General features: G+C 38.0%; 1 protein-coding gene across 2 annotated transcripts in view; it reads right to left on the bottom strand.

Annotated features, from left to right (window-relative positions):
- LOC134823426 (rho GTPase-activating protein 21-A-like) overlaps window positions 1–19,073 on the bottom strand; it is a 41,952-nt gene extending 22,879 nt beyond the window's left edge. The window contains exons 1-10 of one of the 2 annotated variants that reach the window (XM_063834893.1): window positions 18,964–19,073; window positions 18,593–18,737; window positions 17,138–17,275; window positions 11,438–11,519; window positions 11,022–11,100; window positions 10,615–10,731; window positions 10,085–10,520; window positions 9,053–9,181; window positions 8,337–8,549; window positions 7,949–8,174 (exon numbers count right to left, since the gene is read on the bottom strand). In XM_063834893.1, the coding sequence (XP_063690963.1) occupies window positions 7,949–8,174; window positions 8,337–8,549; window positions 9,053–9,181; window positions 10,085–10,520; window positions 10,615–10,731; window positions 11,022–11,100; window positions 11,438–11,519; window positions 17,138–17,275; window positions 18,593–18,737; window positions 18,964–19,052 (1,654 nt within the window). In that variant the 5' untranslated portion in view covers window positions 19,053–19,073. Of the gene's footprint in view, window positions 1–7,948; window positions 8,175–8,336; window positions 8,550–9,052; window positions 9,197–10,084; window positions 10,521–10,614; window positions 10,732–11,021; window positions 11,101–11,437; window positions 11,520–17,137; window positions 17,276–18,592; window positions 18,738–18,963 lie in introns of both variants that reach the window. The other variant, XM_063834888.1, reaches the window with a different exon arrangement.
- Between the last annotated feature and the right edge of the window lie 8,462 nt (window positions 19,074–27,535).

Genomic DNA, 27,535 nt, shown 5'->3' with positions numbered 1-27,535 from the left:
GAGTACTTTCACCTTGATTAGGAGTCAATATACGGTGTTTTAAGCCAATTTTAGAAATATAATGATGGGTTATGCCAATTTTGACTGCCAAAAGTGAAAAAATTGGCAGTCAAAAAATTTCGTAAATTCGCCGACGCGCTGCGCGAAAGCCATTTAATTAATTCAATTATGGTTTTTTGCATCTAATAGCCAAGATTTTTTACTGCAATACAAAACTTACTTAATTCCTTTTAAAAGAACTCAATTTTTCGTCAATTACAGCATGGTGGCCCACTGTGTACTAGTAATATTATTATTAAGCTACAGAAACATATTCTTATTAGTTAGTTATAACCGCTTGAAATATCAAGGGAAACCACTTTTTACTTGTACCCACTTTTTACCGACAAGAGCAAATAAGTCACTTTAAAACTGACTAGCTCAAAGTGGCGACAAACTATTCGGTGATAAACTATTCAGCAATAACCTGTCAGTAAGATGCAAAACTTATAGCTGTAGCCAAATTTTCAATGAATAACTTGTCGCGTTCATTATCTTGATTCGAAGAAGCCCTAATTTTTAAACGGAACGACGAACTTGACACGGAAAAGAATGGGGACAAAGGTTGCCAAGCTAACATTGAAGAAATAGTTGCCATAGTAACAGTAGAGATATAGAGATAGAGTGGAATCAGCAAATACCAGAGCATTCTGCTGACAAGATATGTGTTTAAAAGATATTGTCATATCAGCAAATATCTGCTGCTTGTAAGTACTAACTATCTATTCGTTACTGCGCTGTCTTAAATGTTAAATCAAAACTTTGCAGGATTCTATCACTAAAATATCAGGTGCTTGACATTGCTCTTGTGCATCTGTTACCATATAATACCTATAATGACGTCAGGTGGTTGCATAGTGACGCGCACCAGCACGTGCAACTCCACACTTTTTACTCTGTGAGAATTAGTATTCTTTCTCACATCATGATAAAATATGATGAGAATGTTGAGGTGGTGAGCGTGGTTACAGAATGAACCTTAGTGCATATGTCAACATAACTGAAACATTGCAGACCAACACGTTAAATAACATAACAGTGTCTGTAACACCTGACTGTCTAGTTTAATAATAGTTACCCCCCCCCCACCCCCCCCCCCCCCCCCCCCCCCCGTACAACTAAAGTAACTAGTGGAGTAGTGGAAATGAAACTGTAATAAAATTTAGTAAATATCTAAATAGCTCCTCGGGTTAAAATACAACATAATATATTGATTTGACAAACTACTGAAGAAAGACAGGGCAAATAAACTGACAAATAAACAATTTGGTCAATGTCCATGCAGAGTTATGTAATGTAGAGTAGGTTAATAAGATTAACAGAGGGCATGTTAAAAAGGAGACCCACCCGACATAGCACTGCGACCCAACATCAGGTAGTAGTGGTTAATAACATAACACTGCAACATCAGGTAGTAGTGGTAGCGGTTGTTAATAACATATAGTGCGTCATAACATTACAAGCTGGTAACTAAGTGACATGAAGTAACAAACATTACAACTGGTCACTGGTACTGCAATTAGAAATAGATTATATAATGACGGGCAGCTGCTATTTACGTAAACAGTTTCCCACAAAAAACAGGCACATTTGAAACAAGACAACATCAGTAGAAGCAGGTATCATGTGTAACAACACAGTGCCTGTGACGGTACTGGCACAGTGCCAGTAACTGTGACTGGTACTGGCAGTAGTCCAAGAAGGGAGCGGTCTCACACTTCACAGGTGGAACACTTGTTGAGACTCGATGACACAAGTCTCCTGACTTTAACGGTAACCCTTGCAGCTTTTCTGCTATCTCGGTGATCTAATACTATTATTATTCTAGGTATAGCCCCCCCCCCCCCCTGGACGACCATTTGTTAAAAAAGTAAGAAGGCTGAAATAACGCCTCCGTACAGATCTGATGACATAATTCAATTTCTCCTGACTGTGGTCTAGAGGCGCCTGCTTAAGCGTACTCAGCACATTTTTTAAATACTTCACAGAATTTTACTGGCGATATAGGTCGAATAAGTGACCTCTTACTGTCTTTTGGGCAACTGAACGGTCATTACAGGCATACAGCTTGGTAAGAATAAGGATAGTGCATTTCCTTCAAAATGGGAACAGCTTATTTAATGAAACAATTTGGTTTATTTAGTCTACTTAAAGTTGTAAAAACCCTTAATTTGTAAGTCATGAATCATGATTCATGATTCATACAGTTAAACAGAACACCGACACAGATAAAAATATATTATTTAAACACGTTTAAAAATGAGAGCGGTTATAATCGAATTAGATAAGACAATTGATAAGACAATACAACTTAGTAGGACAATACGGGCGGGTAAAAGAGAATATTGAAAAGGAAAGTGAAATCACAGTTTGCAGCAAGGCGGTAGGATAAGATCACTCAGTTATTACGATTGTATCTTGACAGGGTTTTACGTAGGGGAAACCTCTCAGGGTACCAGCTTTAACTATACTCTGAATAGACCAATAGAGAAACCCTTCAACATGTCATTATTCATTACTTAACGCTCTCTAAAGATCACTTCAATAACTTTAAGGAGGAGATAATTAACTGTTGTACGTTCTCGGTTGTGTACCGTCACAGTTTATAAATATGCAGAATTGGGCAATATGCAGTTGAATTAGTGTTTTTTTCTATTCTCTTATCTTTGTAACTTTCACACTGTTTTCTATCAGTGCGCGGCGGTCAGTTTACTTGAAAAGAATATGAGTAACTAGTATTAAATATTATATTCTTTATCACTTATCTTATCTTACCATATGTTACCAGTCCCTACCTTATTATTCATGTACATTTCTGGGATGTTTAGTTTAAGCACTGCTGAGTATAAGTATTATCTTAATAGTGGTGTCATTAAACTTCAATTTATTATTATCTTATCTGCGATGCTTCATGTCTGAGGAAGTGGATGGAGAATCATGGAACCTTGAAGATAAGTACTACTTACCAAGTAAGGTAGGTGAATTGTGATATGAATAGTACCCTGCCGTGCCAATTTGTTTCTGCCTGAGGCTTCTTATTTGCATTTCCCCGACTCATAAAGAAATACAAATAGCACGGTTAACGCCCGTACCTGGCCCGCACCAAGGCTTCTTTATTTTATAGATCATGTGTATATCACGTAACTATAAGACTTTATCAACCTGGCATCTCGCACATTCTCAACCTTTCAATAGAACAACAGAGGATTAAGCCGCCAATCCGCTAATAACAGATAAACATAAGTAACTTAATTGTGTAGTTTACTTACAGAGGTTGACGACGATGAAGGTTGATTTGGGCCACTTTGTCTGTACCAGGGTCTTGTGGCGGGGGTGACAAGACAGCAGAGCTTTGTGGTCACCATGGTTACAAGACAGAGTGTTTACGTGTCTGGGTGTGCAGAGCATCCCGCCTCCAAACATTGTATTGTGTATCGTCATTCTTCTCAGACAAAGTGGGTCAGTTTACCGGGTTACAATACCAGGTTACAATACCAGGTTACCAGGTTACAATACCAGGTTACCAGGTTACAATACCAGGTTACGATACCAGGTTACCAGGTTACAATACCAAGTTACCAGGTTACGATACCAGGTTACAATAACAGGTTACCAGGTTACAATATCAGGTTACAATACCAGGTTACAATACCAGGTTACAATACCAGGTTACCAGGTTATAACTTGTTCAGAACAACACAATGAAATAACAAGAAACATTATACTCATGTAGTATTGTAAGAAAGGAAAAGCAGGATGTTCCGCTAATAAAACATTTGAAGATGTGGGAATATGACCGGTTCCCACGATCAGCTAGTTCTATATTAGCCGAGTAATCATACAACTAATTTACAAAGCTAACAATAGCAAATAAAGAGAACCTAAATGGTTAGATTGACGAATATTGCTACTCAGATTATATTAGAAATTGTATGAGAAACAGATTCACGGTAGCTACACCTACAACAGCAGGTGAAGTTAAACTAAACTAATTAAACCGGACTGGATTGAAGAGCAAGAAACCACGCCTGGTTACTATTGCCATAACAACATAACGCGAGCTGGATGAACTGAACAACGTGTTAAATTTAGTTATCTTCATGTAATTTAATAATAATCTTGACTAATCTGCCGTCGTATTACACTATACCAGTAGTGAATATAGATTAGTAAAGTAAACCACATAATCAAAGCTGAATAAATAATTAAACTAAAATATACAGTGAGGTGTGCTAGGAACAAGAGCCTGATTTACCTCATACATAAAGACGTTTCCTAGACAGTTCTAGAGCTTGGCCCACCCAACATACCAAAAATTGTAACTGCAAAGTAAATTGTAGGTGAAGGGCGAAGGCTAAGCCCGGACTAAGAGACACCACCTAGTCAGGGTGTCCCGCCCTAAGTCCCGCCCAATATAACGAATTGTTAACACACTGTTATAATTGTTATCAGCTTATTAACTAGAGTGCACCTAATCGTATTTAACTATCTGTATAATCTGTACAACGCGTAGCTCACAGCCTCATTTATGAGGAACGTCAAGCGAAACATTCAAAGGAATTTGAGACATGTATTAGTTATACAAAACAAGTTAGTAAGGCTCGGCACGCGGGATGGTTTGCATACTTAAAGCGTTGATCTTGGTCCAGGCAACTATTTTAAGGTATTTTAACAGTTCAATGTATAACAATATAATATACTTAACTTTAAGAGACAGGTGGCACGATTCTCATGATTAGAGAGAGATAAGCGGTTTAGTTTGTAGTGCGGCGAAACAGAGCAACTAACATGTATCAACTAGATCTAGAATAAAAGTAACGGAGAAAAACGAAACCGCCATTCAATGTAAACCATTAAAAAGCAGTATAACTATAGAATCTAAACTTAAACAACCTGCTCACAGTTGCAACAAAGTTCATCTTTAATGACAGCAGCACTGCATACGATAAACAGCTAACTTTTCACGGAACACACAATGAAAATTATTATGAAGGAGTGGTAGCAAGTAGGCGGAGTTCCAAAGAGGACAGTTCAGACTGTTAACTGATTTAATGTGTACAGTATTATAATGATCAGTGCATGTTGAGCTACTAGACTACAGGGGGCTGAGAAAATAGTGTCTTTTAAATAGATTATATGTGTTGTATTATAAATATCAGTACAGTAAAACCCCAATTTAACGCGGATTTTTGGAAAAGAAAAATCCGTGGTAAATCGGGGTTTTGATTTCTCACATTATACATGTTAAGCACAATTTGGGGAAGGAAATAGCCGCGGTAAATCGGGGTGCAGTAAATCGGGGTTTTACTCTACAGAAGGCAAACTACCAGGGACTGAGAAGATAGTTTATATTAAATAGATTTATATGTATCATTTTATAAGAAAAAGGCAAAGCTGCAGATTAGTAGCTCAGGTTTTAACTTTTAAGCAAAAAAATGATTACCAGCAATGCAAAGTGCAGCTCAACTAGCTCTTGTGTAAACACAACCAATTCTAGAACTTCCGGCAGCAGTTGCTACTAACTACCAGTATTGTGGCGATATCAGCTGATACCTGTCACATATCAGTAACAGGTACACGAACTGTAATTATTACTACTATAACTGTTATAATTATAATATTATTTTTGGTTAACTATAAGCATGCTCATTGTTCAGTATTAATAACACTCACAGAATTTAAACCGCTGGCCGCTAACAATCTTTGTATCATTCACAGCTGTTGGAGAACACAAGAAAAAGTTGATACTACCAGGGAATGTGAGAATAAGGAAAGATATCAGACATTTATCTTTCAGGAATATATACTGACAATCCGGAAGAGAGCAAAACAAACTTAGACACGCCCAACCAAACCACTTCTTTATAAGGGAAATTAGCAAGTCTGAACTGCTTCTGTCAGAGAATCTGACAACTGAAAAAGTGGCCATATTATTTCAGGTAACAATATGTGCCATGTCTACCCTCCACCATTCGAAACCAACGGGAGTTCTTGAGGCAAGCGTTATGCCCAAATATGGTCACAACTAAACAATCTCAGGAAGTGAACTAAGCCATGCTGGAACTGGTTGCAATACAAGACTGAAAATAAAAATAACCCCATTTAAAATGAAATAAGAGTGCGTGTTATCTGACAGAAGATAGTATCTGATATTTAAACTGGAGTATAATTTGTTTGGAAACACTGCACACGTCAAACCGGTAATTAAATCTAACTCTTGGTACAGGAAATAATTTTATAAAGCAGCGAACTGTCTCTCTTTGTACAACAAATCATCTTATCAGCGTACAATTTACAAATCATTTTATCGTTTTACAGAACAGCTTATAAACTAATTTGTGATACGACTCTCGTGGGGAGAAATAACTTTTTGATTTAAGATAAGGTTTATAATTTATATCAGCGAGGAGGACCAAGTAATAGAACTGAGAAATCAGGTACCGAGATCGGGCACAGAATCCACATCTAGCCGTTATATATTATAACACAAACAGCAAACTCTAGATGAGGCACAGGAACCTTATTAATCAGACCTGTATTATGTAACTTTACACGTCACTCGATAAGTCAGATCCTTGGTATACGGGGCGTGTGTGAGTGTCACCCTCACAGGGGGGGGGGGGGGGGTCACCATCACAAGTAACGTCACTCATCTCAATCACTGGAGATAATATTTCTCACACTCATAATATGAACGTTTTACAACACTATAATGGAGGGAGAGACCTGGTTCAGCTAGCTAGCTAGCAAGCAACACTGAAACAACTGAACTACTAAAACAACCTCATCAGAAGTAAAAGGAATAACGTTTCAAGACAATGACACCCTGCAGGCACTGTGATTACCTAATCATATAACCAATTGCTTGTTAACAGTACCGCACAAGTGTTACAAGCTTGCCAAGTGAACCCTGAGGGAAACTGCACGTGTAATACTGCACGTGTAATACTGCACGTGTAATAGCTGGTACATTGGTAGAGCTTAGTGTTAGGATAGAAAATATAAACTTACATGGAGAAGTGATATCGGGAAAATAAAATATGAAATAAATATCAGTTACAGTTCAAACAATTATAAATGGGATTCTGTCCTATTCTAAATCTCAAAGTAAGATAATATAATTCCTCAAATCCCGCCCTTCCCATAATTAAAGAACGACTAGCACGGCAGACCGTTCACAGCGCGCTCAGGATTGCACAGTTCAATAAGTTAAGTAAAATAAAGATGATTACGACTGGTGAGATGTGAGGTGATGGGTCTGTAACTCTGTAAGTGAGAGGGAGGTCTTGGGGAAGTTGTGTGAGAGATAATCTTATTACCCTGACTAATAAGTTTACTGATTACTTAGCAACACAGCTTCTTTTACACAGCTTGAGTTGGACCTCTGTTTAAAAGTTAGGAGAAAATAACGGTATAGTTCATTATCCATCTTGATCTTACGACTTACTAGCACTATATTTTAATTAGAAGATTACAGCGTTTCTCCAGATCTGTGAAACAACCCCCCTCCCCCCCCCCCGCCCCCCTCATTCGCAAAGTTACTGTACAATTTCCCCTCAGTTCATTGTCAACTTTACTGTTCATTGTTCATTGTTCACACGCCTCTCTCTCCGGTGTTAGAGTGAACAATACTGTATTGTGTAATATAAGAAATAACTGATTATTGTGATGTGACAATGTAGACAAAATCACTGGAGCTTTGAACTATTGTTCAGGGTTAACAAACCCCGGACAAGGACAAATATGAAGAGTAATTTCATAATTCCAGGATGTCAGGTGAGTTTTGTTGCTCTGGAGCTAAACCCTTCTACTGGGGAGATTTCCTGAGATTTCGGCACTGGATAACACTATCTTACAGATCAGTTAAGGCTACAACAAGTTTAGAATGTATTATATAAAACCCACAAACCATATTGAGAGTTGACTGCGAATTCTGCCTCCAGTTTGTACTCTTTTATCTTCCCTCCAGCTCCTTTTCCGGTCCTCTTCCCAACCTCCTCACTGTTATCAGACTTGTTATCTGACTTTAGTAGCTCGTCTGCTTTTCTCTTTATCAGACTGTTACAGAGGGACTGGTTGTCGTTCAGTTTCTGGATAACTCCTATCCATTCCAACATGTCATCGTTAGAGTCAGCCTGTAGAGATTAAGTGAGTTACTAACTTAGTAACTAGCAGATTATTAATAATTAGTAACTAGCAGATTGCAGAGGTAGCAGAAATATCAGAGACATGGTAATAAAACAGCGAAACTGTTAACTTAGGACCAGTTGAAATGACTGGTGTAGTTCTGAACCCACCTTGAAGAGATACTCCTTTCCGTTTTGACAGGTCAGTCTAAAGACAGGTTTCTTGAGCCGGTACTCGATACTAACGAGACAGTTACTGATATCTACAGGTCCCTCCTCCGGCTTATCCCTCTTCTCCACATAGTCGTTGTAGTTCTTATACAGACACAGTTCAGAGGTGTGGAGAGTAGTGAAGTGTTTACTCCAGCCGCGCAGTGTGTGTCTCTGAGAGGGGTTTAGTTACTTAGTAACCTGTTTATTTGCTTAGTAACCTGCTAACTTGGTAACTAAAGTTGTAACATTAGTTACTAGATCACTGCTCAATCGTTAAAAATCAACGTCTGCAATTGTAACATTGAACTGCTCAGAATCAACTTCTAACAACTTTATCAGAATTAATTGTAAACACTATTGTTGATTGTCAGTGTGTTCTTCAGACGAGATCTAATCAGTTCACAATATCAGTAACAAAACATGGTTATTTATATGTTTTTAACAGTATTTAACAGTATTTATTTACTCCGTGTATACAGTAACAGTATTTAACCTCACACATCAGCATCTCTAGCTGTGCTACTTGTAACTTGAATATCTGATAAATAGCTCCGTCAAGACATGGACCACGATTATAAATAGTCCCTTTCAGAAAGACAAGTTGCCTTCAGAAGATCCAGAACTAACAGAAAACCCTTTCAATGAACCGATCAAATAATGCTGCTGAAACTAACCTTAGAGTTCTCATCCAGTATCTTACAATCGAGATATCCCTCCATGTTACAGTCAGAAGTGAGCCTCTGGAGATCACTGGGTGAGATCTTAGACTGAGATATCAGGGCCTCACATAGGGGATCCATCTCCTGCAATTGTTCAACCTGTATTAGTAACATGTCTTAGTAACCTGTGTTAGTAACCTGTGTTAGTAACCTAGCAACTTAAAAGAGAATCATTTATTTGTACAACCGATATTTTTAAGGGGGAAAGCAAAAATTATTATCAAGAACACTAAAAAGATAACCCACTTTGAAATTTACACCACATCCCTTACTTAGCACGTGATATTTAGAATAGCACGTGTTACTTAGTATTGCACGTGATATTCAGTGCAGCACGTGTTACTTAGTATTATACTTGATATTCAGTGCAGCACGTGTTAGCTAGTATTACACGTGATATTCAGTGCAGCACGTGTTAGCTAGTATTGCACGTGATATTTAGTACAGCACGTGTTAGCTAGTATTGCACGTGATAGCTAGTATTACACGTGCTATTTAGTACCGCACACTTTGCTATGTGAACATTTCCCATACTACTTATACTCGTGGTTAAGGTGTTCTAGAGGGTGCACACGTTTTAAACTTTAACATAAACAGAGGAAATAAGTCCAACACCACCCTATCCGGTGTACAGTACAAGTATAAATTACATATAGTATAGACTATAGGTAAGTTTCTCGTGTGTACTGTGTAACTGTCTCACTATTGGGTACAAGATGAATATTCTGACAAATCAAGAGAAACGTTGCAGTATCGGGACGTGACTAAAACAAGGCAAACCAGCAGTGTTGCTTTTAGTGTGACATTATGAAAATACTAGCAGTAAATATGAAGAACTGGCCCGTAATGTGATGCAATGCATGCAAATTTACTTCCCGCCTTATATATCCCCTAAAATAACGTGAATCATAAATTTAATTATCACATATTGACGTACCGTATCTCCTGATATTGTGAATTACGAGAGTTAACATTGTAACAGCTAACCTTGGAACTTGCTCCTGAGCTTGATGGTTTCTCAGGGAGCTGGAAATCGTCAAAATAGTGCACGGTACCAAATCTCTTGCGTTTATCATCTGTACTGTGAGACAATCTCTTGTTAGCTGCACGTGGAGTAGCAACTGCACTAGGAGATTTTGGAATGGTTGCAGCATCCAAACTACCCCCAAAATCTCGCTCTACTATAGGTTGTTCCCTCTCATTTCTCCGTAACACGTAGCTAGGACGTGGAGGCTTGATTGGTGCGTCTTCTGGTGTTCTTGTGCACTTGGGACTGTGGGTACCTGATCTCCTGCTTGGACTAGTAGCATGGCTACCACTGTTACTATGAGAACTGATGTTGCTATGGTTACCAGAGTAGTTTCTGGTTAGAGAGTTGTACTTTCTGTCAGACCCTGCCGGAGGAGTACGGACTGGAGAGAACCTGAGGGGCAGGATGTTAATCATCGTTAATTAATTGTGATAATTACTGACTAGACACAGACTCAAGTTAAATTGAAGGGAGTAAGAAGTCTAACCTATCCAGTGACGTGTTGGATGTGTCTGATTCTGGCTCGCTGTAAGCGTAACTAGGATATTCGACTTGGAGGAAATCCTTGTACCAGGGTACTGTAGTTAACACCACATAATCTTCCCTGTAAATTGAGTTAAATATATTGTTTTATATGTGTGGTTTATCAGTTTTAATGCGAGTGGTTGCATCGATTGAGATGTTTATATTATGGCGGCATGGATCTCACGCGTGCGCGGCGTCAATACCCGACGCGCGCAATGCACTAAGTGCGCGCTACAATTGTAGAGCAATACAAAGATGTTTGTCGCGCCTTCCAGAAATTCTGAGATGTTCAGCTGCAGAAATCTTACACATCATGCATTTGATCCAGAGACCAATTAATTGTGCAATACAATCTGCCTTGGAACGCACCTTTTCTTCATCATCGTAACAACATCTTCCAGACTCTTCGTAAACACGCTGACTCCATTAACCTTCAGAATTCTGTCACCTGTAAGTAGTAAGCAGTGAAGTGATGTCATGTCAGCTTAGTCAATGTAATGGTAACGTAACCACTACTGATTTCAGAGCCCATAAAATGTTATTAGAATGTTATTTGATATTCTAGACTGTTCCACACCCCACCCAAGAGTGTCACTAATCAAGTTTCCTGAACAGTGTGCAGTACCACTACTCTTTTAACACATTTGTTCTCAGACTATTCAATTAGATTAACTTCACAGTGCGGATGAAACATGGTAACATGATATGAAACACACAATACAATCTAATCTACAATGTAATCTTCAAATTAAACGGAAGTTTTGTAACTTGTTACGTAAAGAAACCTTGTTTGAGGCCAGCTTTTGCTGCAGGTCCGTTAGCGTCCAGTTGCTTCACAAATATTGTAGCCATCTTGTGATACGGACTCTGAAACAATTGTTAATTTATAATTGTTAATTAATTTTAAATGTCGTTACTATTTGAACTATTCCCACAAACTGTTAAGTGTTAACCTGTTTAAACTTTAAACCTATGTAAACCTTTGTACAGCTCTGCTTTACTAATATTGGAAGAAATTCTTGGCAAACTTCCAATCGATATTCAATACGGCAGCAACAGCTGCTTAGTGTCAATGTTTAATACAGAAATAGCACAGTACGAAAGAGTGCGAAACAATAAACCGTCAGAAAGTTCTTCAAATTTTGGTTAGGTCTACGCCCAAATCTAGTTCTCTTATAGGCTCACAAATGAATATCCTCTGTGGTGATCTATAATAAAACATGATGTTTAATGTTTATATGATAAGGTGATAAGAGCTTATCACCTTATCATATAAACATTAAAGCCTCATCAAACCACGTGTGAGCGTGTGTGTCCGCGTGTGTGTGCGTGTTAACGCACCTTCACTTTAATCTAGTAGTTTACATACGTCTTAATTTAGGCTCGGATAAATTTTACTGCAAATCATACGTTTATATATATAATTATATGGACTTATCATTGTTATACACCAACATGAAGAAATTAAAGCATACAACAGGAGATATTGACAGAAATTAGAGTGATGATTTGACGGTACTTTTTATTTTAGGGAAAGATTAGTCTCTGTTATGGGCGTTGTATTTTATTATCCTATTTTCGGAACTCTTCTTTGATATCAACAACACACTTATTATTATAATAGAGTATAAACTGTTGTCAGCCGCCTTACTTAGAGTTCCCTGAAGTTCTCTTAGATATACAAAGTGTGGAACATGCTATGAAGTTGAAAGAAAGTATTTAAAATAATACTAGAATAATATAAAGGTAGAGTTTGTGAACACAACACAAATTCTACTCCTTAGTGTTAAATAAAGTGAAACTTGATAGCTGACATGTAGTTGACTCAGAGCATGTACATAGTATTATGCCCACCGATATGTGTTGAGTGTGGAATAAATAATATTATGGCTGTGATGGAATAGTACTATATATTATATTATAGTACTATGGGTTAACTCCTTCTACTTTGCACGCAACATACTTGCATTAAACACAAACAAGTTTTAGATCGCCTAAATTGCACTAGCACAGTGCACCGAGAAGTAAGATATTATTCACATAAGATATGTCCGGTATGCGAGGTATGTGTTGGGTAACAGCTCACAAAGAAGATAAGATAATGATCAGATGTGACAGTTAACTCCCCTGAGATTTAACAAACTACTTACTATTTGAGTACTTGTCAGGGGAGATATGTAGAGTACAGGGCCTACTGCTAGCTGGCTACTAGCTGGCTATTAGCTGGCTACTAGCTGGCTACTAGCTAGCTGGCTACTAGCTGGCTGGCTGCTAGCTAGCTGGCTACTAGCTAGCTGGCTACTAGCTAGCTGGCTACTAGCTGGCTGGCTACTAGCTAGCTGGCTACTAGCTGGCTGGCTACTAGCTGGCTACTAGCTAGCTGGCTACTAGCTAGCTGGCTACTAGCTGGCTACTAGCTGGCTACTAGCTGGCTGGCTACTAGCTAGCTGGCTACTAGCTAGCTGGCTACTAGCTGGCTACTAGCTGGCTACTAGCTGGCTGGCTACTAGCTGGCTACTAGCTGGCTGGCTACTAGCTAGCTGGCTATTAGCTGGCTACTAGCTGGCTACTAGCTGGCTACTAGCTAGCTGGCTACTAGCTAGCTGGCTATTAGCTGGCTACTAGCTGGCTACTAGCTGGCTACTAGCTAGCTGGCTACTAGCTAGCTGGCTACTAGCTGGCTACTAGCTGGCTACTAGCTGGCTGGCTACTAGCTAGCTGGCTATTAGCTGGCTACTAGCTGGCTACTAGCTGGCTACTAGCTAGCTGGCTACTAGCTAGCTGGTTACTACCTGGCTATTAGCTGGCTACTAGCTAGCTGGCTACTAGCTAGCTGGCTACTAGCTAGCTGGCTACTAGCTAGCTGGCTACTACTCTACTTGCTGGCTGGTTGTTACAAGGTCGCCATAAGGGCCCCACTACTTACTAGCTTACTTCTCAGATACAATAAAATGTTATCGTATCTTGTTAACGTTAAAAGTTTAGTTCGCTGTGTTTGAGAACAATTTGTCCGAACCCAATCTGTCATTCGCCGAATACTTCTAATGACTCGACTCAGCACTACATTTCTCTTCAACAATGATTTGTTCAGTTGGATAAGGTCAATGATTTCCCCTCGTCTCACGCTAAACGAACTTATCTTTTCATTGTAAATAGGTGGACATTAAACTAATTGATCCGGAAATGAACGCAGTTTAAACGTTCTAAAACTGGCACACTGATTAACTTGATTACAGCTGTCATGGCGGGGAACAAATGTTTTGTCAGAGAGCAGATCTGTACTGAGTTGATTAAAGAGAACAATTGAGAACATATTGTGTACAATTATAGTATGTATGGTATGTAGAAATTAGCAAATATCTCTGAAGTATCCGTTATAATTGATAACATGAAGCGAGCGTGACACTTCTTACTTCAAAACTATACTTAGATACCTCATCATACAGGAGAAGGAACCAGGACAAATTTTTGACAGCACAGCCTTTTGGCCTTTTTCACGAATTCATCATTTTATTATCATATTTTATTTTCATATTTCTCGTCTTAATTTTAGTACTGTAGTTTATCAAGAGATGGTTGAAACGCAACGTGAGTACATTAAGCCACAAAAAGGGGCTGAAACCACAAATTTAACCTAATACAGCAGTTTCAGTATCATTAGAAGTAAACTGTACACAACATTACACTACAGTGTTATTCAGTAGTGTTAAATTCAATGGTGTTACATTGAGAGTGCGGCGGCTGCATTTATTAAATATTTTTAATAATATGATTAGGTACAATGCGAGGTTACTAGATGAAAACGTTTCATAGGTTACCATGGAAACTGACACATCTATCATCCAATAAGCATAGGACAACGTGTACGGTCCATACACATTCCACTTTACAAACAGGTCTCAAATTAAAATATATTAAACAAATTCCGGCCAGGTAACCATGCCATTCCGGACTAACAAGTAACATCCTATAAACTGTGGTTACTTTTTAGTTACTTCTTATTTTTAGTAAATCTGTCATTGGTTACCATGGTTACCGTTGCCATAGCAACACTATCAGACCTATGTCATGATACAATGAGAGCTATTTTAATTAATTCTCAGCTGAAAATAGAAAATATTATTGGAACACGCCTCTTCTGGGTAAATTGGCAGAGCTTCAAACTATCCAATATAGCAATATAATGTACCAATCCAGTGATACATCACAGTTCACATTTACTAAACAAAGCCAAGGAGTTGCTGTTATATCAGGTCAGTCCAACAAAATGAGCTTGATAATCTACAGAAGAGACTGATTATTAGTTGTTGGAAATGTGTGAGTCAGTAAATACGGTCTGTCAATATTCTAAAGGAGTATTTGATATAATAACGGGAATCTCAACATGTTGCTGTTTATAAGAAATCAGTAGAGTTAGTAGTCTCTTAACAAAGTAACACATACATATTTAGAAGTCACTTTATATGTACACACATACAGTTAAACTGCCATTCCATCTAAACATTCCAACTAAACGGACACACGAACAGACAACAATATCCAGTAATAACAGTAACTAAGTAATTAGTTTATTAGAGCCAACAATTGTCGCTTAGCAGTTAGCACATTCCGTTCATATTATCTAGTCACTTTTTAGCACCATAGTTAGGTTAGAGGTTAGACACGTACACGTTTGTCATTTGGAAACTAGTACAAACTATTACAAACTAATATAAATACTGCTATAATATAACGCTCGTATAATAGTACCTCTATTCTGCATACTACACTACTACACTAGTAAAATACAATAAGTTTTTCTGATTTTGATTGGAAGATGTGTAATGTGATACGTGCGCATAATACAATATAGTGTGTAATATATAGTGCGCAACTGTTATTTGTTTTGAAACTTCTCGCCAGCCAGTCTGAGATGACTCGACTTTTCGGGTAAATAATTCCCGGAAAATATTATAAACACTAACCTAGTTTCGCGAAATATCTTATCAATTTCCGAGAAAATTCCGGGAGGGGGTGGGAGATCAGGTACTAAGTTCGGTAAGTGACGTCGACTAAGTGTAATTTTGTACTAACTGTTTTTCTGGAAAATGAGCAGAAGACCCACCACTTAGTACAAAAGTACTAACTGTGTTTTGGAAGAAAATATGACCCACCACCCCAACGTCACGTACAGTACTAAGTGTATGATCCCCCGGTTGATACAACGAAACGAGCAAATGCAACAGGTACCTACTTATCTTAGTCGTAGATTACGAGAAGACAACAGTAAACTGTTAAGTAAAATATAACTATAGCGGATAATATTACCAATGTTTATTTACGAATGTAACAGATAATATTATCATTTATCAGTGTATGAATATAGCAGATAATATTATCAGTATACGAATTGCTCTTTAAAGCTCATTACTCTTGGCAAATTTCCAGCTCTAGATAGTTGTGTGTCTGATGTGTTTCAAGTAACACAATAAGATGGGGACCATTTAACAAACATCTAAACAGTTTAACACACCCCCTTCTCCCTCCCCCCCCCCCCCCCCCCCAATAAGATGGGGACCATTTAACAAACATCTAAACAGTTTAACACACCCCCTTCTCCCTCCCCCCCCCCCCCCAATAAGATGGGGACCATTTAACAAACATCTAAACAGTTTAACACACCCCCTTCTCCCTCCCCCCCCCCCCCCCCCCAATAAGATGGGGACCATTTAACAAACATCTAAACAGTTTAACACACCGGCTACCTACCTCCCGGCCCCCTTAACACACCCCCTTCTCCCCCCGGCCCCCCCCCCCCCCCCGGCTACCTTCCATTGCACTACTTACTAATTATCTAAATGAAATTTTACTTTACAGGATAGATTTGTAACTATAATTATATTACAAAATATTACATGATAACATAATATTGATTAGTATAACGGTGTGAGATTATTAGATTTGACTCAGAGTTGTCATAACTTACTTTATTCTAACCAATAAATATGAGAATATAGGGTACGGATAACCATGACTAGCACGGTTACTACCATGGTTACTACCATGGTTACTGAAGGGCAGGTACGGTTTGACACACATAACACTCTCATAATGTCACACGGAACTATCACATTTGTGGCTGTGTCAGAGCATTACAATGTTACACACCAACACACACCCTAAACGTTACAATACACACTTCTTACAATAGTTAGCTTACAAAGACAAGCTAAGTGCGCTATAATACACCCTAATACCCTTACCAAGTTGCTTACGCAACTTGTAATTGTTGTTATATTGGCTTTCTGTACGTGGTCATTTTAAATTATTACAGTTCAGTCACATTATTTCAAGTGTATAAATACTAAAAGGAATATTTTAGAAAGTTGAGATATCTTTATCAGAAAGTAAAAGTACAGTTACATCACAGCTACAGAAGGATAAGATAAGGTAAGGTGAGGTAAATTAAAGTTACAAGTAAGTCACGTGACATAATGGGAACTCACAGCAAGGTTTGTCTGAGAGGGAGCAAAGAAATACTGCACTTTAAAACCCAGGGTGTTATTCTGCTTGTGTACAACAACAGTCTTCTCTTGAGATAGGAGAGTGTTTCTTTTGTTACACATGTTCTTGTTCGTCTCTATCTGTGGGGAAAAAGAGTGTTAATATATTTATATATTAACAGGATTTATAAATCCTGTTAGCGTAACAAAGTAAATGATGTTATTGTCCAACTAAAAGTTTCATGTGGATGTATAAACGACAATCGTCAGGGACATATTTACAATTAAAATAACGTTATACAACACAGTGCTATGACTACACGCTTATAAATCCTATTATATACCCTATCTTATGCCTTACATACTCTGCCCAGAAAGTTATCATAATATTCCGTGGAGAACGAGAGTCAGGTGCAGGGTTGCTTTTACACCGGTACCATAACATTAAATGTTAGAAGGGATGATATTATTATACCCTGCAACATTTTAACCAGATACCCGTCTCCCAGTCCCGTGTGTGTATTATGAGGTATTCGAGTTAAACGTAACGAATAATCTCTTGTGTTTAATACATCAGGAATAAAATGTTGTGAAACAGGGGGTATGAAAGTGTAGTTTCTATTAGCAGTGAAGAAGGACAACATTTTTAATTCACAGCAATAATTTCACAAGTTTAAAAAGAAAATGTGGACTTACAAGAGAATGCCTGTTGTAAAACTGGAACCTCATTATAAGTAGAAACTAAAGACAGAGTACACACACACAAGGTAGTGAACTACTACTACACTGTACTGATATATACACAGCACTGTACTAAGAAAGAGAAATGAGGCGGCACCTCATTATTATATGGGGGAGGGTAATTGAGGAAGATAATTAGCAGGGTTGCTGTGGTAACATGAGCCATTGGGAATTGGAGAGGCGAAGTGAGAATAAACCGGCCAATTAGTCACTAACTACATTACCATGGTAACATTATATTCATGAGACTGTGTTATATTACTATGCAATGGTAACGTTTTTGATGAGTCTGGTACAAAACCCCGGATCATTTTGGAGGTGTCACGATGAGAGGTGTCAAGGTGAGAGGTGTCACGGTGAGAGGTGTCACGGTGAGAGGTGTCACGGTGAGAGGTGTCACGGTGAGAGGTGTCACGGTGAGATAAAGTCTGCTGTATTTGAAGCATTGCAATGCATTGAAATTTTCACAACTTCCGCAGAAATTACATCAGAAAAGTTTTGATATACAATTTAAAAGTGTAAGAATCATTGGGCAAGTAGGCCTTATCAGAGTTAGGGGGCAGCATTTTTATTGCTGCTTCTTCTAACTTTTTTGAAATCGAAAGCAAAAGAATTAATGATTAGAATTAGAAACGATCCAATAAACCTCATAACTAAATATTTATCAAATCAAACTACTAATCAAACTCAAACTAATTAATTGTAAAGGTTACTAACATTGTGTTTCAGTATGAGTGTAGACACAATGTGGGTGTTAGGAGGCAAGCTGTGTAGTTGAGATAGGCTCAGTCTCTCACTTGATATTCTGTCTACTAATTCCACTTCGTCGTCACTTCCCAAATCAAACGTTTTCTGTATTGCCCTGCATTGTATAACCGAGTAATTAAAAAACAAGCTTAATGAAGTATGATCTAACTATAGATAATTATTCCATGTCAAGTTGTTGATTGATGAGTGATCAAATGTCCATAAATGGAGTCTTCAGAATCAGTTTCTTAGAGGGCATACAATATATATATTCAGATTGTCACATCTAACGCATGAATATTATTACAGATACTAAACATTATGATAAAAAAGTAACTTACATGGTAAGTTGAAGACCAGGAAGATGTTTTGGGTAGAAGAGTCTGACCCTGTTCTTGAAGTGAATGGTGAGAGTTACTGATTCCATCATAGCTCATGACTGAAGCATATTAGCAAATATTATTCGGCACAATTTTAAGACATGGTCATTGCGCAAAATTGGCACTGATTTTCTATGAAACATTATTAAAAATATGAAATTTTCTATGAATGATATTATTAGTAGGAACCATGTTATCTAATCTAGAGGGTACATTTGCTAAACTAGGCCAAACACCTCACAAGTATACATTTTGCTTGCACGAGGTGAATTAACTACCCACTGAAGTGGTGGGTTGGGAGTCCCTCAACTAGGGAATCCATAAATGTATTATATGTAACAATGAATCATCTTGTAAATTTACATATGACCTAATTCAGGAATCTTCAAAGCTCCACTCCTAAGGATTGAGGAATGATGTTGAATGAGAATGTGTTAAAAGGGTGTGTACTGTGTACTAATGTTAGATATATATCCAAGGTGAGCAGCATATATAATGTGTGAACCTGACAACTTTTGTTTATGATCAGTTAGTTTATTGGTTAGTTTGCTGCTACCATGTAGATAGCATCTGAGTGTGTACGCCACGGCGTATACATAATTATAGAAGTAAACTATGATAAATGAAAGATAAATAAATAAATAAATAAATAAAGTCAATTTTTACAGCACAGCAATATATATCTAAATATCAGATCCTCTGTAATCATAATGTATAAAAAAAGGAGCTTTTCTCTGTGCTGAAGGATGAATCAAGGCAGATCATGGTTCTGTTAGCAGGCCACCCTAGTTATGGACAATACATATATATAAAATAATTAAATTATAATTTTAAAATTGTGTCAAGATGAGTCAAGATGAGTCAAGATGAGTCATCTGATGTATTAGAGGATGAACTGAATCTGACCCAATCCCAGGAGAAAATTCAGAATTTCGATCCTAATGTACATGAAGATGTAAAAGGCTGTGTTGAAAGGTGGTGCAATCATTTGAGAAAAGGACTGAACATGTACGCCTGGGATAGAGGCAAATGAGCATCATGATAAAGACCATGGAGTGCTTCAAAATGGAAGAGCTTTACTAGACAAGGTAAAATTGATCGGCTTGAGGGCGAGCTGCTAGTGCACAAGGACAAACAACTTTAAAGTTAATTAATGCTATGGTTGAGACGACAGTACAAACAACGGCGGAGTCAGGGATTAAGAGCTAAAGTGTATTTTTATAAAAGAACAGAGCAGAGTGTTACAGTTAAACAAAAATTTCAGTTAAACAAAAATTTCAATTCTATGCCATTTATTACAGAATAAACAAGTTTACAATAAATCAATTTGATATTTAAAGGAATCCTAATTCAATGTGTAGTACGGTCTACAGCTATACGACGTTAAAGAAGGTAAAAGAGTGTAGATGCAGATGACGACAGAAGCAGGAACCTGATTTTGTGTTGGGCTGTACAAGAAGAAGAGGAAAAACAGCTTTGTAACCAGCTTTGGTAAACAGGTTTGGTAACTGCAGTTTTGAAGGAGATTGGGGAGAGACCTCATTTCGAAGCAACAAGAGTTGGCTGGAAGAAGCAAGATCATCGTACTGAGCTAAACAACAGTTCATCAGATTCTGATCAAAACATTGAGATTGAGGTTGGTTGAGGACCAAAAAAATGTATGGATCTGTCCTGATAGATCCAGTAAAGATTGTAAGCATCTGGTCACTGACCTTAAAAACAAGAGACCTGAACAAGGAAAGCAACATTTTTCAGAAAGGTCTGTAGCCATGATAAGAAGATATTCATGTTCTCTAGACACTGGTCAGTAATCATAATGTGTATGAGCATCTCAGGAGAATCCGTCCTTTTTATATCTGAGTGATCCAATGTTTCATTATGTTATGATTTTATTTGATTTGAGTACAGTTTGTTTGTTTCATCATGGAAGTTCTGATCAGTTTTGTCCATGTTTTCTACGATGTGCCTTTTCCCTAAACGAATATCTTAAACAGCCCTTGTTCTATTTCATGATTCTCTATGATAACTCATAACTGGACCATTCTCATTGTGAAACAAATTTTGTGAAACAAATTTAAAATTTTATCCTTTATTTTACAATCATAATATAATAATATTCATATGCCATTTCAATCAATGCCCCCGTTTTGAAAGTTTTAAATTTTAATATATATATATATATATATTTCGTTGCTGTACTCCTACACATTAAAAGTCGGTGTTGATTAGATCTTCGAAATAGTTCTTTGCATCATTTTATTAAACATCGTTATCTGAGATAAAATTGTTCTAAAAGCAACTGGAATATACACAAATCTTTAAAATAACTTACAAACTAGGAAAGGAAAACAAGTCTTAGGAAGACGTACAAAACTATGTGACTCAAAACGGTACAAAACTAAAAAATTCTGAGTAATAATCAAACAAAAAGAATGGCTGAGTACATTTTATCTAATCTATTAAAGATTAGTTTCTCGGAAAAAGCTAGATTTCTCTGAATCAAGCAGTAAAAATATTAAAATAGTGATGAATATAACACGTCTCTGATAGCAATATTGTAAACTAAACACGGGTTTATAGGCTAAGATCATGTTAAATAAAATAAATAACTAAACACTAAGCTCCAGCGGATTTAAAAAGGATGTGGTTACTATCGAGGGTGTTCATACCCCCATAACGCTCAAGGGTTTTCAATTGGGTCTGGTAGAACCCCTCTCTAGCTTCCATGGCCTTTTCCCTATCTGCTTTACTTATTTCAGGTTTAAATTCTAGAGCGTCCACTATAATAACAGAAAGGTGCGTACTAAGTGAAGAGTTATATAAGGCTACTGAACTAAAATCTAAATCATGATCAATATCTAAAAAGTGATTTACTAACTTACAACTCCTGATACCTTTCTTAATGTGGCTCTTATGATTAGAAAATCTCTTAGGGAGATTAGAATTAGTATATCCTACATACGACTGTTTACAAGTTCTACACTCCATTAAATAAATAAGGTTATTACTCTGACAAGTTATATATTTAGTAATAGGGAAAACTTGTTTGGAATGGTGACTACTAAATTTGGAACAAGGGGACAGGAAACTTTGCTTACAAACATAGCATTTTCCACAGGCATGGCACCCTGCGTTGTCAGCCTCCCGAACAGCCGGCAATATTGCAGCGTATACATATACATATCCACATTTCTATTTAAAATTCAATTTTATGTATTTGTTAATTTGCTCTAACCAGAGCCCTCTCGCTTGCAGTAGCGCGCGACCGCCGAATTATATTCTACTTGTGAAACAAGCGCGTCACGCAGTACGCGTATACACATGGCTACCTGGTGAATTAGTCAATAACTGGCCGCCAAAGCCGCGCATTCATGAAAATAGGATAAACTTGTTTATAATTATACCCAGCAGACCTTACCGACTGGCAATATTACTACAGGGTGATCGCCTCTTCACAGCTTGTTGAACTCCACGCGCGCTCGTTAGTTCGAATAGCATTTGCACGCTTCAATTATTCCAAGAATGCAATTGTACCACGTACCACGTGATACGATTCAGCCAATCAGAGAACAAAATCCGCAAAGTTAAAGCTGCGCAGTTTTATAAGTTCTAAAATATGACTTTTCGCGATAATTCAAAATCTACATTGTTTTGAATTTTCCTCCTGGAGAGGAAACGTTATTTTTACAAGGCGAACATTTTGTTGAAAACCAAACGTTTCTATCGTATCTTTTTTACTTTTGAAGTTAGGCCCCTAACGGTAAGGTTTCCTGGTAATCACAAAAAAAAATTAAAACTATAAACCCGTTATTTAGCAAAACGTTTTGCTGCATGGATGTGGGATGACTCCGACAAAGTTTCATTAACAGACTGTCTTTAAAAGTGTGTGTCTTGATATGATCTTGAAATATTTTTTACATGTTGAAAAATTTGATACATGTTTCGTATCGGCGGCGCGCGAAAAGCGAAAAGCGAAAAGCGAAAAGTGGCATGCAACGTATGTCAATGAAAAATTGAACATCAAACATTGAATTTAGGAAATATATAAAAACGTCAGAGGTCAAGTAAAGAGTAGGTCGTGCTGCGAATTCAACGTGATTAAAACATTTTAAGTATTATATTGGAGGACTTCGCCGCTTCGACGCGCTGCGCCGCGCAAACTAGCATTCTTGCTTCGCATCAACCCATCGTCGATCGTTGCTCTGCTTCGCAGAGCAACGATCTCGATGGGTTGACACCGTAAATCAAGGTATTATACAGGGTGGGCCAAAAGTCAGTACCCATACGTTGGCCATTAGGCATTATAGCTCAGTCACTGAGTGGCCAATTGAAATAATTCTTTTTTGTATAACTTAATACCACCACTAGCTGGTTAGAGGAAATATTTGTCAACTCGAAAAATATTCATCTTCATTTTTTTCAAATGAAGATTCATTTTCGCATTTATTTGATAATTTGGATAGTCGGATCGGGCTACATTTTATTGAATTGTGTTTGGCCATTCGAATAACGTTTGTCCTGAAAAAATTAAAGTTATACTTATAGCTTCTCAGATGACCGAGATACGAAGCATAACAAGTTTATTCATTACGTGTGATCAGGTGATTGGCTTACCTAATCACGTGATATTGATAAGGTGACCCCGTTAATTACCCCGTTAAACATTATGGGAATCGTTAAGGCTGCCCAATTAAGGTGTCGTGTCACGGTGTCACATGATTAAATCACCCAATCAATTTTGCTAAAGAGATACACAAATCGCTTGATAACTTCGTCATTTCTAATCCGTTTTTTCAGATCAGATGCAAAATATAATAATCTACCGTCTCAGAAAAAATTAGGCGTCCAACATGTTCAGAGAGAACAATATAGGTGTTTTAATACTGAATGGGCGTGGTCTAAAATATTCGAATTTTCAAATTTTGGCGACGGAATCCTCGAAGTCGAACAAGTAGGTACAGTATGCCATCTGAAAAGCAACAAATCTCAAATATAAAAGACGGCGGAGGTATAAGACCCAACGTATGGGTACTGACTTTTGGCCCACCATGTATAATCACGTTGCCACCAAACTTTGTCGGAGCGTGTCCATGTCCAGGAGTTCTGCTTCCAGGTGTACGACCTCCAGGAGTCCTCCCAACCTCATATTGAGTCGTTACACGGTGAGTTCTTTCACCAGGGGTTCTACTTATAGGAGTCCTGGCACCAGGGGTTCTGGCACCAGGGGTACGAGCCCCAGGACCCAGGTGTTAATTGAGCATAGTGTAAGTGATAATGACGATAAAATTGGACTATATATATATATATATATATATATATATCGTGGACGCTCAAGATAAAAAATATAATGTAGAATGAGATTGAAAAATAAAACAGTAAAACGCAACTTTAATGTGAAAAAATACACTAAAATCCATAGTACTGAACATGTGGCAATCATGCCGATTAAACTTCTACCTTGAATAATACCACATTGAAAGAACGAAATGACATATAGTTCAAGAAGCTTGTATGTGACATTTAAATACAGTTTTCCCATATGGTGTCAATGTTCGTGTTAAAAAGAAGTTAGAAGAACTGTATACTAGATACCTGTAATATTGTAATGAACTCCAAAATAACGATTTACAGTCAATTTTATATTATCCAGTATCCTGGCACTTTTCGTCGTATAATTAAAAGTTAGTTTGTGCGCTGTAGGGTTTCTTTGGACAAGACTAAGGGGGACTAAGAGAAACGAGCACGTTATGAAAATGATTTAAACTATTGTAGCATATTTAACAGTAAGGAAAATGGGAGCTAGCTGTTGAACTTCTTTGAAGTGACAAAACTCTCTCAAAATAATACGAGGCTGTGCTAATTAGAGCTGTTTGATTCAGCTTATATAAACATGTCCAATTATCACGCTTATTTCAGTAATCAATCCTCCGACATCAATCTCGGGCTTCCGGTATTAACCTCGGGCTTTCCGGTACTAACCTCGGGCAACCCGTCTCAACAATAATTCGATATTCATGCATACAATATCATTGTCTCCGCGTCTGCGGCTTTCAATCAACTTTCAAATCATCAAACAACTAGCTCCTAAATTCCGTTATCTTTAAAATTGATCGTTATCAGAATTTATCTTTATTCTTAGAAACGGGCTTTGGCCGTAATCATTCATAAATCATTTGTCAATCATTCGGTATCGTACTGTGTCATGCTGTTCAATAAATGATTCCGCTTATTTGACGATTGATCAAAGTTTCAATCACTCGGGTCTCTCAAAGAATTTAACACTACTTCATGATTTAAGATTAAATGGGATTTATCATTTTATTGTCCTAGATTCAAATTCTTGTCCCAAAATCAGGAGATGGAATCAGGTACTTTAAAGAAATCAGTCTGGAATCAGTTGGCACAGCTCCATATCCAACTTTACAACTTTTACGTGAATTCTACAAAAACTAAAATTATTAAGAAACTAAAATTAAAAATCTAATTACACATGCGAACTCGATCTCTACAATACTTCCCCGTAGAAAAGCTTAAAAATAAATCCCTCTCTGCAGTCTTTGAAAAGTTGAGAATTAAAAGTGGGACCAGTATAAAATCTTAGGGCATCATATGACAAAATTGTAAAATTCTATATATTCAAAGTCGGAACTGTGGAATTATCGGTTCAACTGTCAATCATTGTTTGGGCTGCATTAGGCAGTAAATTCAAGTCTTTAAAAATTATTGTTCAGTTCACTTGCATTCGAGTTTCTTTTGCAATCGAACTTTGTGCTTTGATACAGTGTTCCAAATCACGATAAGCCGGGACTACCCGACAAGGGGAAGAGCAGGATAAGTAGAAGAAGTACCAACAGTGATAACGAGGAGATTGATGAGCGTGGCCGGCCCGTGGCTCGTGTCGAGCCTCTGGAACCTGCCGAGGGGAGTAGTGTGTTCACTGCAATGTTATTTTGTTAGTTTGATAGATTGTTGATTGTTGATTGTTACATCGTAGCCGTTTGAGGAGTTTCTTTTGCATTATGTTGCAGGTATCCAGGGTAACCGAGGTCGAAAGATTTCGCAGACTGATCAGTGAGCGACTACCAGTAACAGAGAAGTGTAGACCCTCAAGCATTTACTACAGGCTCAACAATTTATAGGGTAGTAATTCCTCATCGGAGAGCCACTACTTGAAGGTTCCGTCCAATCTGGTCGAGTCTTTGTTAGTCTTTAGTAGGAGAATCTTTGTCATTATTTTCAAGGTCTTTGATGCTTCGAGAGATAGCTCACATCTTTTCAGGTCGAAGAAATTACGGGAGAGGTACTGGACATTATCCTTGCTTTCTAACCAGCTCTTCACTTATCGAGTTCATACTAGCGCCAGTGTCTACAATGGTGTTTACAGTGGTGCCAAACAAATTTGAGTCCAAGTAAACGTGGCCTTCACAGAAATTGACCTGTGAAGATGGAGAGACAGAATCTGAAGAGGTGTTCCCCCTCCCTCCAGGGGAGTGGTGACCTAGTTTTGTGGTACCTCAGATGTATTATTGAAAGGAGTCGAGTAGTTTGCTTGAGGTCGAGGGTTCAGCAGGTCAGAGTTCTGTATACCCACAGGACCGCTGTTTGGAGTATAATGCTGATTACTTGCAGTGTTCTGGTACGGCTGGTGCACTGGATGGCTGGCGGTTGGTGCTGCTGCAGGTGCGTTTGTAATGGTGAAGCTTCTGTTATTGTAACCATTATCGTAGCCAGGCTGGTAAGCTAGGCTTTGATAAGGTTCTTGAGGTCTAACATCTTCTTGGTCTCTGTTAGGTCCATTGTAGATGGGTCCTTGTTCCGAGAAATGACTAGGTCTGCTGTTGCCAGATCTACCATATCTTGGCGATGTGAAGTTAGGTCGTCCTATCTGTCCATTCAATCCACTAGCGCTCCAACTTCCCTCGTCTCTCATCTTTTTACGACAATCTCTTTGAAAGTGGCCATAGTTTCCACAATAGTGACACTGGACGCTGTTGTTTCGTCTTTGGTTTTGGACCACCGAGTAGTTAGGACAACCATTAGCGTAGTGACCATACTGATAGCACTTGTGGCACTGTACTTGGCCTCTTAAGTTGCCCGCATAAGGTTGGTGGTCATATCTGGGATCAGCAGGTTGGCCAGGATTGTGAGAAGACAGCTGATTAATGAACTGCTGGGGATGATAATTTGAGCCTTGTTCAATACCATAGACTTGGTTTTGCTGCACTGTTCTATTTTCTGTTCCATTGCAGCTCTCGTATTGGCCGACGGTATAGTGAGGTAGGCCCAATGAATAATGATTGTGAGGTCTGTTAGCCTGTTCTGCTTCGCCTATGGCTAGTGATTCATGCTTGTCGATGCTAACTTCATTTTTAAGAACAGCGACGTGGACATTATCTTCATCACGTAGCGAAGACCTGGCCCTATAAGCTCCGTCCAACTTGACGGCTTTTTCGAGAGCAGTTTTAAAATCTAGCTCAGGTTCATTTATCAAAGAAACAGCAATTTCATCTCTGTTCAATCCTCCAGTCAGGGC

This window comes from Bolinopsis microptera, chromosome 1 (genome assembly GCF_026151205.1).
Source record: "Bolinopsis microptera isolate Bmic1 chromosome 1, MBARI_Bmic_1.0, whole genome shotgun sequence".
In the NCBI taxonomy this organism is placed as follows: Eukaryota; Metazoa; Ctenophora; class Tentaculata; order Lobata; family Bolinopsidae; genus Bolinopsis; species Bolinopsis microptera.
Note: the sequence above shows the minus strand (reverse complement) of the source record. Positions and strands in the feature narration are given on the sequence as shown.